This window comes from Gobio gobio, assembly GCF_949357685.1.
Source record: "Gobio gobio genome assembly, chromosome: 23".
Taxonomy (NCBI): Eukaryota; Metazoa; Chordata; class Actinopteri; order Cypriniformes; family Gobionidae; genus Gobio; species Gobio gobio.
In genome coordinates, this window is record NC_137119.1 from 14,680,193 (window position 1) to 14,696,549 (window position 16,357).

General features: G+C 37.3%; 1 protein-coding gene across 14 annotated transcripts in view; it reads right to left on the reverse strand.

Annotated features, from left to right (window-relative positions):
- mak (male germ cell-associated kinase) overlaps nt 1-16,114 on the reverse strand; it is a 44,317-nt gene extending 28,203 nt beyond the window's left edge. For 2 of the 14 annotated variants that reach the window (XM_079806910.1, XM_079806905.1), the window contains exons 1-7: nt 16,053-16,114; nt 15,933-15,967; nt 5,837-6,061; nt 3,927-3,981; nt 2,735-2,856; nt 1,195-1,277; nt 323-455 (exon numbers count right to left, since the gene is read on the reverse strand). In XM_079806910.1, the coding sequence (XP_079663036.1) occupies nt 323-455; nt 1,195-1,277; nt 2,735-2,856; nt 3,927-3,981; nt 5,837-5,937 (494 nt within the window). In that variant the 5' untranslated portion in view covers nt 5,938-6,061; nt 15,933-15,967; nt 16,053-16,114. Of the gene's footprint in view, nt 1-322; nt 456-1,194; nt 1,278-2,500; nt 2,581-2,734; nt 2,857-3,926; nt 3,982-5,836; nt 6,062-15,932 lie in introns of all 14 variants that reach the window. The other 12 variants (XM_079806898.1, XM_079806909.1, XM_079806908.1 and 9 more) reach the window with 8 other exon arrangements.
- Nucleotides 16,115-16,357: the final 243 nt, after the last annotated feature.

Here is a 16,357-nt window from a genome sequence, read left to right on the forward strand (position 1 = left end):
TTGACCGTTGCGCCACTTTTTCAACATGTCGCGCTCGAGACCCAGCCTTCTTTTCCATGCACCAGCGTTGCAGCTCTGCAGTTGGATACTATTATGCAAGTGTCGTGTTTTTAAGAGCAAACACGCGTTCTGTTTGATCATCCGTTATGCCTGTCACTCGGACGTCAAAAAGATGTTGTCAAATTAAACAGATAGTGAAACCAAAGCGCTTATTGTGTATTTACCAGTAAAGTCATTTTGGCAATTTTACGGTAATTTACCGGTATTGCTGTGTGAAAGGGGCTAATGTGATGTCCTATTAAACTATTGTATATACACTTACCATCGTGTTGAAACGTAGTCTGTGTAAGGAGGCCTAGAGCGGATCTCTCGAGCCAGTCCGAAGTCTGCAATTTTCACCAGTTCTGGACCCATACATAGCAAATTCTCTGGTTTCATATCCCGGTGAAAAAATCCTACAGGTTCATGCCAAAGAGATAGTAAATGTCAACATGCAGATTAGAAAGCGTCTTTATCTGTATTGTTTGCACCCAAATACAGAGATATGGAGCCTATATAACACCATTAAAGCTTTTTAAAAATTTTAAGTAACAAATACCACATTAAACTTGGATTGTGTACATTGTGGAAAATTAACACCTATTACCAGTCAAATCCACTTATTTTTTTGGCAGTGGCTGGTATTTTTACTTACCTGCCAGACACTGTGGCTATCAACCTGTTAGACACCTGTTTTGTTAAAAAGATGACCTGCTCCATATAAAATGTCTCGTATTACGAATGTAAGCTTGGTCATGCCGGAGACATTCCCTATTAGCATCCTAGGGCACAGTGCGAGTTCCCATTGGAACGGGAACTGCTTTAATTAAGCCACTGACATGACCGAAGTGTTCATCTTGTGGCAATGTGTACAAGATTTTAAACAGATTTTTCAAAAATATTGTTCATATCTTTAAGATATATCCAATCTTAAGGTGATGATTAAAAATGATTAAAAAGCCTCTGTGTCTGGTCGGTGAACAGGTTAATTTCCCACCCTGACAGTGGGTGTAAAATAATAATAATTTAAAGAAACATCCCAAATTTAAAAATGTACTAAATAGAAGGACTAATTAGAGCTCATAAGGGTGTTATAAAGCTCCTTAAAGCATTAGAGAAGAACAAATGAAAGTGTATAGAAAGAGGAAATCTTACCATGTTTGTGCACAAATGCCAAACCAGAGATAACTTGAAACATGATGTTCCTTATTTCATTCTCAGTAAACATCTTATTTTCCCTGATGTCAGAGAATTTCACACACAAAAAAGACAGAGGAGAAAAGAAAAAAAGAAACAGAGGCAGAGGATAAGAGAGGACAGTATTTCATCCACAAGACGTGTGAGACTCAATGGTTTTCTGTTTGGTTACAGCTCTTGGGAAAATAGTATAAGCAGAGAAAGCTACCACTGAAGACGTATTAGCTTCTTCGAAGAGATCATATCATGGAAAAGAGGTCAATTTTAAGAGGTCGTTGTACTATGAAAACAGACTGCATCTTGCAGAACTCAAAATGTCCTCCACAGTACAAAAAACAGTATGTATTGAAACTAAGCTAGAAAGCGGCTTCCCAGCAACTTGAAACATTAGCATCAACACCTTTTTAAAGTTCAGAAATTCAATTAGTCAATTCAAGGTAAAGTAATGAGCAGGATAAATGTTGGAAGAACTAGAAGAACACTAAAAGTTCTAGGGACTAACAATGTGTAAAAAGTGGTAAAATCTGTCAAACGGCTGTTTCTGGCAGTGAGAAGCAACTGCTGCTTATCATATCCTTCTGATCAATATCAACATTAAAGCTAATTCGCACTGCAACAGACACTGACCAAAAACATATGGAATATGTTCAGTCGGCGAAAACAGCCGACCAATGGCAAAAGACACTGATCCAACAAAACTGGACGAAAGGGTGCGTTGCCGTTGGTCAGCATCTGTCAGTCCAGTGTGAATTAGCCTTTATAAAGGAGTAGCTAAAATTAATGTTTAATAAGATCCAGTTTGGTTTTATCTTAGTTTGAAGGCACATTTCAGCAACAACTGTAAATGTTATTGAGGGATACTATTGAGGGAAAACTATGCTGAACTCAACACAAATCTGCTGAACTCACATCTTGCGAGTAAGTGCTGTTAACCATTTCACATGGCAAGAGATTAGCCAATCATAAGGCACCAACATAAAATAAACATATTTTAATAAACATGATATGACCCCTTCTGCTGCTTATAATACAATGTGTCTGATGGGAAGTCATGGGCATTTCAGATTTTACAGGATTTAGTTTTACATTTTGGCAGCAGCTGAGATACTCACACATCCTGTCACCACAGAGATACAGTCAAGAACAACTGAGTCTTTAGCAGAAACAGTCCAAAGATTCAGTCTGTAGTAGGTCTATCTTATACTGGACTCAGACTCAGTTGTTCTGGTTTGTTGGACATGAATATGAAGACCCTGTGACCTACCATGCTTATGAATAAATGATAGTCCCTGCAATATCTGAAAGCTTATATTCCTGATGACTGACTCTGGGAACAATTTGGTTCTGGAGATAAAGAATCAGCACAGCTGTTCATCAACCACAATGACCATTTCAAATCATTGTGACCAAGGTTAAGTTTGACTTCATTTGTATATCAAAGGCATCATGGGCACTTATTAGCTGGAAATGGTAGATGGAATATGGAATCTCTTCATACCTGTCTTTCATGAGCTGGTAGAGGTTTTCTTTCATGTATTCAAAGACAAAGTACAAGTGATCGTTCTCTCGTATCACCTCTTTTAACTTCACCACATTAGCATGATTCAGTTTCTTCAGTGACTGAAACAAAAACATGAAGAAAACCAGCAGAAACACTATGAACATCCAGATTTAACATTTTAACAGTGTCCTAACCAGCACATCAGCGATACAGGCCTTGCGACAAGGTATTTTATTTTTGGAATGGTTTCGATTTCTGCGATGTCACAGCTGAGAAAAAAAAAAAAACTGTGTCTAATAACAATGATTATGTGCTTTGTATAATCTTAAAAAGATTAAATAAAAAAAAAACCAGAGAATGCAAAAGAAGTGCTGCATGGGGTGTGAATTCCTTATATTGCTCTTTGGATGTAAGGGATGGTTCAACTCAAAAAATAAAGTATTTCCAAGGCACTTGAATGGTGTAGAAAAAGTAAAAAAACCTTTAATTCATCATGGCTTATTCTTTTAAAACAGGTGACAAGTACACCTACGCGTTGCGGCTTACAAGCCTTTGTCAGGGTGTGAGTTTTTTTCTACACCATTCGAGTGCCTTGGAAATTCTTTATTTTTTAAGATTTAATTTTAGTTTGAATTTTACTGTTAAAGGGATAGTTCACCCAAAAATTAAAATTACCCCATGATTTACTCACCCTCAAGCCATCCTAGGTGTTTATGACATTCTTCTTTCAGACAAATACAATCGAAGTTATATTAAAAAAATTCTTGGCTCTTCCATTATAATGGCAGTGAATGGCAGCCCAAAATTTGAAGCCCAAAAAAAATGTATCCATCCATAATAAAAGCCTCCTGGGGAAAGCCCTTCTGAAGCACTGCAGTTTTGGGCTGCCATTCATTGCCATTATAATGGAAGAGCCAGGAAATATTTTAATATATCTCCGATTGAATTTGTCTGTATAAATTTGATTATTTATTAGTGTGAGAGCACTTGTAAAGCCCGCCCACAGTCTCTTCTGATTGGCTGTGATTTGTGACCAATTTTGTGATGTCTAGTAGCCTTGTCACATCTGGTGTGGACAAATAGCTTGTCGCATTGTCTAGTTAGGGCACAGTGTAAATTCTAAACATCTGATTAAATTTTATTGTTGTTGGATGAATTATTCCTGAATTTGTGTTCTCTGAATTCGTACCTTGACCTCTCTCAGATTCATGCACTCTTCCCAAGAGTAGAACTTCCTCTTCATTCTGTGAGAAACACAATGACTGATCTCATCTCCATAGTTTCATTGCCAACAAACGGTTTGTCAACCCTCAGAATTAACCACCCCGTTATTAATAGAACAATGCTAATATACCTTTACAAGTGATTTCATCAGGTGTGTTCATGATTACATAGAATCACTTTTTTAGTCTCAGAATCGTTTCTAAACTCCAGCTCAACAATTTATCAGTGTCATCATAAGAAATACTCACATAAGTCTTCATGTCTTTTTTATATATTGATGTGCATGTGTAGTAAAAAATAGTTATGTAGTTATTGCTGTTTAGTGTTTATTATAATGTAGTTATACTGGTGCATATAATGTAATGCCACTCTTCTTTGTGTTCCTTTAGTGAAAATTATTAATTATTTTAAAATAGATTTTTACTGTATTTTAGTTCTTGCATTGAACTTTTAAAATCTACTTTGAACTTTGTTTCTATACTGACCAGCTAAAGAAACTAAAGAAGTCTAGAACTCTTATTATCATTATAATAACACCTCACCAGCAGCTGATATACAGGACTGAATGAGATCTGAGCCTCAAAGTCCACTTGGAATTATGTAAGAGAGAGTGGTGTTGATACTGAGGCGGGCTTGGCCACTTTCACCGCTTTCACTGTCACCCAGGTATCAATTTGCATAGTGACCGCCTGTTCCTGCACAGTTACTACACCTAAGGGGCATTTATAATTCACATCACCATGCAGCCCCCATTCAATGAGCAGATGCATGTGTTTGGTGAACCTGAACTTTTCCCATAGGAAAGTCTGGGTGAGGTGGGTTTATGACACTTACTAAAAGAGAAAATATTAACATAGTAACATACTGGAAAGTCTGTGCAGATGCAATTTTGGTTTGTTTGTGTGTCCGATTTTTCTAATGTCAAGACTTTGAGGAATGCTAAAATGAGCTTAAGGCTGAAACATACAAACTCAAGAGGCTGATTAACACTTTAATTACAATAAACCATAGATATGGTTCTTACTACTAAACAGATTAAACGTCTTCACTGTCTGAAAGGCAATCCATCCATCTCTCTTCAGAATAGGTGCAAGACTAAATGGCATCCAGTATACTCTTAAAGTTAATATTTCCTTTTATAATCAGATAGAGAAAAAAAAAATGTTAAACAGGACTTGAATATATACTTCAGGAATTAACTGGATGTAGAAGAGAGGGCACTGGAGTGTAAGTCAAAATGTAAAGACGGTTTACTGGCAGAGCAAGCTATTACATTTTGATGAAAGATTATAATTTTATTTGGAATGGTGTGCACTAATAAACGTGTTTTAGGAAAGTAAATGTGGTTAATTCTGATTTCATGTTGACCTCAAATGCTACATACTTAGCTAAAACTGCCTTTGAGAAGCAGAAGAGAATCAGATCTGCATGTGTCTGAAACCTGATCAATGCTGCCTTCACAGGAAAGCATTAAGACATGTCCAAATCGAATGCTTGCAATTGCATAACATCTTGTCTTAACAAGATGCAACATAAGGCAATATAGATGCTTCTTTCATTGCCTATGATATCCCACAACCATGCGTATGTTTTGGTGGCTGATGGAACAGTTTAAAATAGTAATTAATTCATATTTGTATTTAATTCATGTCCTTTTCTTTAATTTAAGATTGCACAATTTTTTCAACTGACAAGCATTCTAAACTTCACTTGAATTTGCTCTATAATCATCAGATGTTATGCTGCCTAAACTGTCCATTTCTTTAGAAGGTGTCTTCATACAAAGTCAAAGTGACTAATAGGCTGGGAAGAAAAACAGATGCTTTGGACATTAGTTGAAGTTTTGGACATTTATTGTTTAATTGTTTGACGCACCTCTTAATGGCCACTAGCTCTCCAGACTCATTGCTTTTCCCCATCAGAACACTGCCGTAGGTCCCATCGCCCAGCTGTTTGAATGTTGTGTAACGGTTCATCTTCACCTTCACCCAGAGAAACAGTACTGACGGTCTCTTCTCACAGATCACCTGATCATACCTGTCCTATAGATGAGCTTAAGAGAAGTAAAGCAGTGAACGCCACTCCATCCCACTGTTGGCACTGAAAACAAATACAGAAAATAGAAGATTTACTGTGTCTATTGAGTAAAAGCCATGCATCATGTTGCATCCATCAAATTTATTAATATTAATCTATGCTTCAAGAAATTACTGATAGCAAATTAATTTGAAGAACTATTACTGATGTATGTGCAGTTTGTATATAGTTTGTTTATTATTAGTACTTGACGCATAACGCATCCATGGAAGTTTTTTAAACATTTCAACATAGTCTGCATAAAACTGAAGTTCCGACCGATTTTAATACCATGTAGATATGGCTATCAAACAAGTTATGACATTTTGATTCCAAAGAGGAAAACAATGTATAAAAAATAAAAATTTCACAATAGCAACAAGATGAATGAAAATAAATCGAGTAAATTTTGATTTCATGACAACTTTAAAATTGATATGAATGTATAAAGCAAAGTGTATACAGCTGACAGCTGATTGGCTGATTGAAATCCATTACATACCTTTCTATCAAAGTTATCTGACATTATCAATATTAATTTGTTCTGACACAGTTGACTCTGTGTTCTTGTCATATTTTATTACTGTTTTCTAAACTATAGTGAATAAACTGTGATAATGTGAGAAAATGTTGAAGGTGTCTGAATACATTTTGGTTTGACTGTATCTTAGGTCCTGTAACTGATGATGACATATTTTAGGTTTTCATCATTTGCCTTTTATTAAATATTCCATGTAGTTTCTTAGTTAATATGAAAGCTGCATGAATAGTTATAGAACATTTGTAAAATGCTGTCTAAAATATTTTAAAATGTAGAGTAAGAGTACAGCATGTCAAACCAAAGGACATCAACTATCAATGTCCATTTCCAATTTAATGAGATCTCTAAAAGGAGATACTATACTCCAATCAAACATTTACAAATAAAACTTGTCTTTGAGCGCAGTGAACCTTCTCAGTGTTGTATTTTGGCCTTCAACTGGTTATTTGAGAAATGCCATCTCATGTGTTCCTGCATTATTGCTGCATGGGACAGAACACTACAGCAACTGAACACATACCTGATAAAGAGGTTATTGCAAAATTACATCAATTTCTTCAATCATTGCTCCTGTAAATTTACATTTTCTGTTAGCATGATTTTTTTTAAATTGGACTGCAGTATTATGGGGCAAATGTGTCAGCCAGGCTACAGATTACACATGTTGTGAGATCGCAATAGAATCTTGCATCATGGTCACGCTTTTGAGACTAGAGGTGCTCTCCAACCATCAGATAGCCGCCAATGGGATTTGCAGGCTGAGCAAACATCTCTCCAAGGTTCCTGCATGTTTGTTTTTTTTTGTGCGTGTGTAATGAGCAATAATCGAGAACTCCACAAGAGACAAAGCTGCCCGCTTACTGCAAACATGAGATTGATGTATGGAATTCCAAACCTGCCATTATTAAAAAGAAATAAATACATAAATAAATATACAAATATATGTAAAAAAGAAAAATAAACAAATAAATATACATAGAAAAGCAAAAAAAGAAAATAAATAATTATTTATACATTTATTTCCTTATTAATGTATACATTTATTTGTTTCCATATTTATTTATATATTCTTTTATTTATTTCCACATTTATTTATTTCTACATTTATTTATTTTTACATTTATTTATTTCTACTTTTATGTATTTCTACATTTATTTATTTCTACATTTATTCGTGTGTAGGGTATGATGAGGCCGGGCGTGGTTTACCTCAGACATAGCAATCGAGCTCAGAGTAGGCGAGGGCGAAGGGTTGAGGCCACAGTGACACCCTGTGGTCGACATACAACAAGTATAGCTTACTTACGTTCATACTGTCTGTGACTTCGATAGGTATATGGTCAAAATCTTAAATCTTACTGTATGACATGGATAGGCTACTCTTTATTCCGGACATGGCCGTAGAACATCGTCTGGTCTGGATTTGTAATGTCCTGGGCTAACAAACATGAACAACATCTTCAACAGACAGGGACTCTGAAATGGAAGCTCTTATACTTTCCATAGCGGTCAGAACACACAGAAAGGAAGCTGCACATATATAGGCTACAGTGAGTCGACACAAGCTTATTGATCAATGCATTTGGAACGAGACCACTTATTCACTTCACATTCATATTTCCTATTTGTACATGCACAACACGTGACAAACTACAACACATAGGCTATTTCAAAGATCCAAAATAGAACGAGGCGTTGGTTACAATAGAAAATTTTGTTGTCGTGTCACTTCACGTGTGGACAGTCACAGCATCACTGAATATAATGGGGTTTTCTTAGTGTGGTCTTATTATTAATCACACGTCTTAAGCCGGGGACTCGCTTACCACTGAAACATTCTAGACTGAACTGAACACAAAGACATAAAACCTATAAATCAAGCAATATGCCTAATGTAGTTATTCACAAATAATTTGACAGTGCCCTCCTCAGAACTTGCGCGGCACTGCACGCAGTGATGAAGCAGCATTCTGAGCAGAGCCTCTGAGATCCCAGTCATGAGCGGCACAAAATTTTTTTTTGCACACAAAATCTATTGTCGTCGCATCGTAAAATTATTGTAGAGCCACTGTGGTGAGATGGACTTTGTAACGACGTTTTAAGTGCCTTTTATGGGTCTTGTGGGTGTAAATGTACTGAATGCCAATGGAGGCCTATCTGAAGCCTTTCTCAGCCATCAGCTTTCAACAAAAATATCTTCATTTGTGTTCCGAAGATGAACGGAGGTCTTACGGGTGTCGAACGACATGAGGGTGAGTAATTAATGACAGAATTTTCATTTTTGGGTGAACTAACCCTTTAAGATTTTGACCATATACCTATCGAAGTCACAGACAGTATGAACATCAGTAAGCTTTACTTGTTGTATGTCGACCACAGGGTGTCACTGTGGCCTCAACCCTTCGCCCTCGCCTACTCTGAGCTTGATTGCTATGTCTGAGATAAACCACGCCCTCATCATTACCCTACGCACGAATAAATGTAGGAAGAAATAAATGTAGAAATACATAAATGTAGAAATAAATAAATGTAAAAATAAATAAATGTAGAAATTAATAAATGTGGAAATAAATAAAAGAATAAATAAATAAATAAATAAATATGGAAAAAAATAAATGTATACATAAATAAGAAAATAAATGTAGAAATAATTATTTATTTTCGTATTTTTGCTTTTCTATGTATATTTATTTATATATTTTTTTCCTCCCAAACTCTCTGTACCGTATCATTATTCATTATTCTAAACAGGGACTTTTATTTAGATCTCACAGGATTTTTTTTTTTTTTTTTGCATGCTCACGCGTTACAATTTCAGTTTTATGTACAGTATACTACATATTTACTTTTCTGCCATTCCCCTATTACAAAAACAAGAGTATGTATGCGCATGAATTAATAAAAATCAATTTGCTTTTAATTTGGCTTTCGTTAGGCCAGTATACCTCTAATATCACAGCCTTATGTCCACTTTAAAGCATTTTCTGTGACGGCCGAGAAACTGCACCCTGAAATGGGCTGATGACACGGTTGAGTGCATTTTTCTATTTGCCAAGTCCGAGGGTCCATAAAAAGGCTGATACCATGCAACATATTACAAGGCCTTATGTCCACTTTGACGAATTTAACCCTGTGACGGCCGTGAAACCGTGCCACAAAATAGGCTCAGTGTGCATTGGCATATGCCAAGTTTAAAGGCTCATAAAAAACATTGGTACAGTGAAAAATAATAAAAATGTGGATTTCTTAGGGCAGTATATTTATATTGTCCCATATAAAAGTATTGGAACAGTAGCCTAAAATGTATTCATATTTCATATTTCACAAGATAAAAAAAACGTCATTATTGTCGGATTTAAAGCATCCTTAATTACAGGTGACAGAGAAATGCTTATTTTCTTCATTCAATTTTTACAGCGCTTATTGCGCAGGGCTTTCCAGGAATTTTTTGGAAACTTTCCAGGAATTTTTTGGAAACTTTAGGAAATTTCAGAAATTTCCAGCCCCTGATTGCGAGCAGAGCCATAAACATAAAGGGCTTTAAATATAAAGGGGAGTCTCAGCCTTCAAACAAATGAAGCTGAATTCATCCTTGTACTAGACAAACTATGGAATCCGAAATTTGAGCACTTTTTACCAGCCCATTTCACAGTGTGGTTTCACGGCCGCCACAGAGGATCCGTTAAAGAGCACATAAGGCCATGATATTAGATGTATCAATGAACTTGTCTTTATGGACCCTTGAACTTGGCAAATAGGACAATGCACACAGCCACATTGCGCCATCAGCCCATTTTACAGCGTGGTTTCTCGGCCACAGATACAGACATAGATAGCCTATATTGTCCTAATGCAAGCCACATTTTTATTAATTAATATGCATGCATACTCTCATGTTTTCTTCATAGAAAAATGACAGTGACAGGCAAATCAAATAGTTTATAGTAGGCTACATAAACCGAAAATTGTATATGGCCAGGCACTGACAATCTCTGTTTCAGTTCAACCCAAAGGTGTTTGATGGGGATAAGGTCAGGGCTCTGTGCGGGCCAGTTAATTTCTTCCACACCAAACTCATCCAACCATAGCCGCATTTCCACCGCAGGAACTTTCCCCAGGAACTAGGAACTTTGGGGTGGTACTTGGTGCATTTCGACTGCAGGAACCAGGGTCTAAATGAAGTTCCGGGTAAATATTTCCCCCTCTGAAGGTAGTACAGCCCGAGGTACTACTTTTTCAAAGTTCAGGAACTTTCGGGGGTGGGACATGGTCGCTGAACATGCTGATTGGTTGAGTTCATGCAGCATTTTATTTCAACCGGCATTTTTAAAAGTATTTTGCAAGGTTCGTTCTGCGTTCAGTAAATATCAGTCTTGCTCTTTCTGTCCGATGGCACGCGTTCGTCTCAGCCATCTAACGGTCAATGTCCGTAATAGCTGATAATAACATACGACGTCTTAGTTTAAATCTAGCTTTAAGAATATGCTTTAGTATCAGTGTGTCTTTTCCGCCGTTTTGTTAATGACCTCTTTAGTAAACCAATACATAACTAGCAAAAGGAGCGCTGCTTGAATCTCCTCCATACTTGTTATATAGTTGCAGACAGTGTCGCACAAAAATGATTACTGTCCGTCGCTGACTGGGAGGAGCAGGTGCGCGCAGTCCTACATCACCAGACTAATTTGCCTAATCTTCACGGTACTTTAGACCGCAGTGAAAACGCAGACAGTAGCAGGTCTAGAGAGAAAAGGTCCTGTAAAAAAAGTTCCTGGTACAAATTGTTCCGGGTAATTTCGGTGGAAACGGGGCTCATGTTTTTATTGACCTTGCTTTGTGCACTTGGGCACAGTATTGCTAGAATAGAAAATGGCCTTCCCCACAATGTTCCCACAAAGTTGGAAGTATAGCATTGTAGCATTACGATTTCCTATCACTAGAAGTAAGGGGCCAAGCCCAACCCCTGAAAAACAGCCCCATACTATTATAGGTAAGGCAGATAACATTCTTCTGGCATCCACCAAACCCAGAGTCACCCATCAGACTGCCAACAGAGAAGTGTGATTCGTCACTCCACAGAACATATTTCCACTGCTCCAGAGTCCAGTGGCGGTGTGCTTTACACCACTCCATCTGATGCTTGGAATTGTACTTTGTGATGTGAGGCTTGCATGCAGCTGCTCGGCCATGGAAACCCATTCCATGAAGCTCTGCACAGTTTGTATGCTGATATTAATGCCAGTGGAAGTTTGGAACACTTCAGCTATTAAATCAGAAGAGCGTTGGTGACTTTTATGCACCATGCACCTCAACACTCCGGGCCCCGCTTTGTGACTTAAAGCGCTCTTCCGCTTCAAATTGCTGCTGTTCCGAAATGCTTCCGCTTTCAAATAAAAATGGTGAAATAAAAGTGGAATATCTAGCAGGGATAATAAAAAAAATTACGAACTGACTTATTGCAAAGGAGGCATCCTAACACAATACCACACTTAAATTTACTGAGGTCTTCAGAACAAACCCATTTTTTTCCAGAAATGTTTATAAATGCAGACTGCATAGCATGGTTCTTGATTTTATACACGTGGCAATGGGTCTGAATGAATCGGAGAGCTCTCTGACCCCTCCATAGAAAGCATTTTAAATAACACTTTCAAGGCCCACAAAGGTAGTAAAGACATCGTTAAAATAGTCCATGTGACTACTAGGGGTGGGAGAAAAGGTTGATGCATCGATTCATCACGATTCGTTATCCAATGATCCTCAAAAATTCAGAATCGATTCTGTGTTCATCAAACGGCCACTTCACCACTGTGCGTGCGTGAAAAATCTGTTGATAGGCGAACGTTCGTATGCTGGTGAATTGGCTTCGTTTAAGATAAAATGGACAAACTACGACCTGCTCAGGGGCATCGCACCTGAGGGGACACTTTTCCCGGTGAGATGGTTCAACACCCGCACGTTTTATGCAGTTTTTCCGCAGTTTTGCTCAAACGCCTTACAGCAGTCACTCCTCCGTTTCTCTGGCTGCTCTGTGTCTGCGCTCGCTACGGCTGCCTCCCCATTTCAAAAATGTATTTTGCTTATTAAATGCAAAGTTTTTAATTTCAAAAGCATTTCTAAATTAAGTTCATATTTCCAACAAACGAAATTCTGAGCCAAAATAACGAAGTGGTGCTCAAGTAGGCTATAAGGCGCTTTCCTTGCCATTAATGCTTAATAACACTCCAATGTCTCCGATGTGGTGGCCGGGATATACATAAACCTACCCATATCCGTGGCATAATTTCTGGAATGACTTATCGAATATTGCTGAACTACTGCACAATGTTTCAAACGAATGGAAAATTCTGAACAAAGACTTTTGTTTTAGTGAGTGATTCGTTGAATGTCTCTAACATGACTGTTGCAGCTCAGCAAGTTCTCTCATGTGACTGAATGTGACACACACTGAATTTGGCTTCTCAGTGAGCGCTAAAGTTTTTTTTTTCTTCTGCATTTTTTTCTTCTGCATTCCTATGTTTTTAAGATTTTTTTGTGGCTCTAACCAAAGTAAACTTTTTTTTGCTTTAAAGACATTTTTTTAAATGTTTTAAAGAAACTGAAAAATTGTCACACTTAGTTGTAAATTGAGAACTGTTTATTCTTAATGATTGTTCTTTGCAATTGTATGGCTTACTAGGTTTCATTAGAGCTTGTTCATCTTGAATAGGCTATAACTTTGTTAATAAAATAAAAGTATTGAAATAAATCTTCATAATACAGGGAGTGCAGAATTATTAGGCACGTTGATTTTCTGATCATATTTTTTTTCCAGGCACATTTGACCATTTCCAAACCACAGTAATCCTAATAACTACTATTGATTTAGTATTTAATAATGTATAAGTGATATAGAATTGTTCATGAAGGCTGGAAATGAAAATCACCTTATATTCAGGTGTGCAGAATTATTAGGCATGTTTTCTTTTACAGATAAATTGAGCCAAAAAAGAGATTTAACTCAGACTGAAAAGTCAAAAAGTATTAAATGCCCATGAGAAGGATGCAATACTAATGCAATACTAGACATTGCAGTTAAGGCATGACCATTGGACAGTGAAATGCTCGTTGGGTCAGCAGGGTCAGACAAAAACATGTGGCGGAGAAAAGACACCTGTTAACTGCAAAAGAATTAAGAATTAAGGTGAAGAATTAAGGGTGAAACCATCAGGAACCCCTTAGTTTCCAGCGCCACCATTTTCCAAAGCTGCAACCTACCTAGAGTCTCCAGAAGTGCAAGGTGTCAGGATCTCAGAGACTTCAGTTAGGTAAAGAATCCTAAAAAATGACCCCCACTAGATAAGAATCACAAGCTGAAGTGTTGTAAAATACATTAAGAAGGTTTTTTTATAGGCTTTATGGACAGATAGGTTGAGAGTGACTCTTGAAGGACCAGCACCACATCCTCTAGTACCACTGTTTGAAGAATTCATCTTCCAGAATCTGGCAGTACGTTTTGGGAGTTCAGTTTTAGTCCATCTCTGCAAAACGGACTTCAGGATGGACTAAAATGAACTCCCAAAACGTACTGCCAGATTCTGGAAGATGAATTCTTCAAACAGTGGTACTAGAGGATGTGGTGCTGGTCCTTCAAGAGTCACTCTCAACCTATCTGTCCATAAAGCCTATAAAAAAACCTTCTTCATGTATTTTACAACACTTCAGCTTGTGATTCTTATCTAGTGGGGGTCATTTTTTAGGATTCTTTACCTAACTGAAGTCTCTGAGATCCTGACACCTTGCACTTCTGGAGACTCTAGGTAGGTTGCAGCTTTGGAAAATGCAGTGCCTGGAAAAAAAAATGATCAGAAAATCAACGTGCCTAATAATTCTGCACTCCCTGTAATTTTTAATATGGCAATACTGTCAAACAGATATTCTAACTATAAAAAAAAGCATATTAGCTCCAATTGTGGTTAAAATGTAAAGTTCATGTATTTGCACAGCAGGATAATTAGTTACCAAAAAAGTATGTTAAGAATCGTTTCGGGAATCAGATTGTTACTCCCAGAATCGGAATCGGATCGAATCGTTAAGTGCCTTAAGATTCCCACCCCTAGTGACTACAGTGGTTCAACCTTAATTTTATGAAACTACAAGAACACTATTTGTCCGGCAAAAAATAAATAACGACTTTATTCAACAATTTTTTTCTCATCTGTGTCAGTCTCCTACGCAGTTTACATTGGCCAGCTCCTGCGTCAGCATCACACGCATGTGTCGTGGTGAACAGCTTCAGCCAATGGTAAGCCGGCGTTCTGGCATAGCTCTAGCGTAACTCGGAAACGCTACCCTGTATGTACTACGTCAACAGCATGAATAAAGGCATTATTTTTGTTTGTTTTTGCGCACAAAATGTATTCTCGTCGCGTCATAAAATTAAGGTTGAACCACTTCAATAACATGGACTATTTTAATGATGTCTTTACTACCTTTCAGGGCCTTGAAAGTGGTAATTAAATTGCTGTCTATGGAGGGGTCAGAGATCTCTCCGATTTCATCAAAAATAACTTAATTTGTGTTCCGAAGATGAATGAAGGTCTTACGGGTTTGGAATGACATGAGGGTGAGTAATTAAAGACAGAATTTAAATTTTTGGGTGAACTAACCCTTTAATGTAATGTAAATATGTACTTAAAAAAACGCAATGAGATTCACTCTAATGCTTTTGACCGGTGCAGGGCGACACTATATATAGTGGACTTTAGAGTCTGGCTAAAGAACATTTAAATGAAATAAATTCATCAGGCCGATTATATAACATCATTCAGGTCTTTCCAAAAATAACTGTAATGTAACATCATTAGATAGATCTTAAAATGTTAATACATTATAAATATGCCCAAATACATGAGACCAAACATGAATGGTGTTCTGTATGTGAAACAGAGTAACGGTTAGTTACAGATTCACAAACCAGATCTCTGCCAGTAATCTGGTTTAAGAGGTATTACGGGATCTACAGGACACATGGAGTTAAAATGCTCTTCAAGGTCACTCAATAAGCTAAACACGTGTGAATTAACATTGGGGGACAGAAAATCAAACTATAAACATAAAATGTAAGTAGAAACATGGTTTTACGAGTGTTCCGTGAATGCTTTTAAACATAACCAGCATAATATGTCAAACCTAAAGGTTATTTATTAGTATTGCAAAATAAAGACGTATAAAGAGCCATTAGCTTTGAATTATTCATTATCATTCACCATTATTAATCTGAAATGTGTTTTCATTTGATTCTTGTGGGATGACTGTAACGTTACATGTTTTGCTCATTAGCCTGATCTTCCGCACAGTTCTGCTCCGTAAACTCACCCGTTGTGATGGCACTCCTCCCTGTTAGTCGTTGCCTGTGTGTGTAGATATGGCAGATGTGTTTAAAAGAGATACAATGTGAGTTTATCTCTGTGTTAAAGAGGTGTGATCCATCCTCACCCTGGCAACCGACACTCGCGAGTCGCGACAGCCAACAACAACATAGAGCCAGCCGGAAGTCTGGAGTCACATGGATGCGCAAAGGTTCATGGGGCTTGTTGTTCAAAAGAGCGGATTTTGTTCAATTGTTTTGTATTTAGGCTTAGTGAGAATTAAAGGAAATGAAGAAGCGAAGAAGAAACTGAAGAATGAATAGAAACTGAAGTACCTTATTGCAAGACAGAAGTCAACAATAAAGCAAAATGTTCATGTGTCAAAATGTTTTCAAAGAAATGTAGGCTACCATGACAGAAGTAGCCTATAAT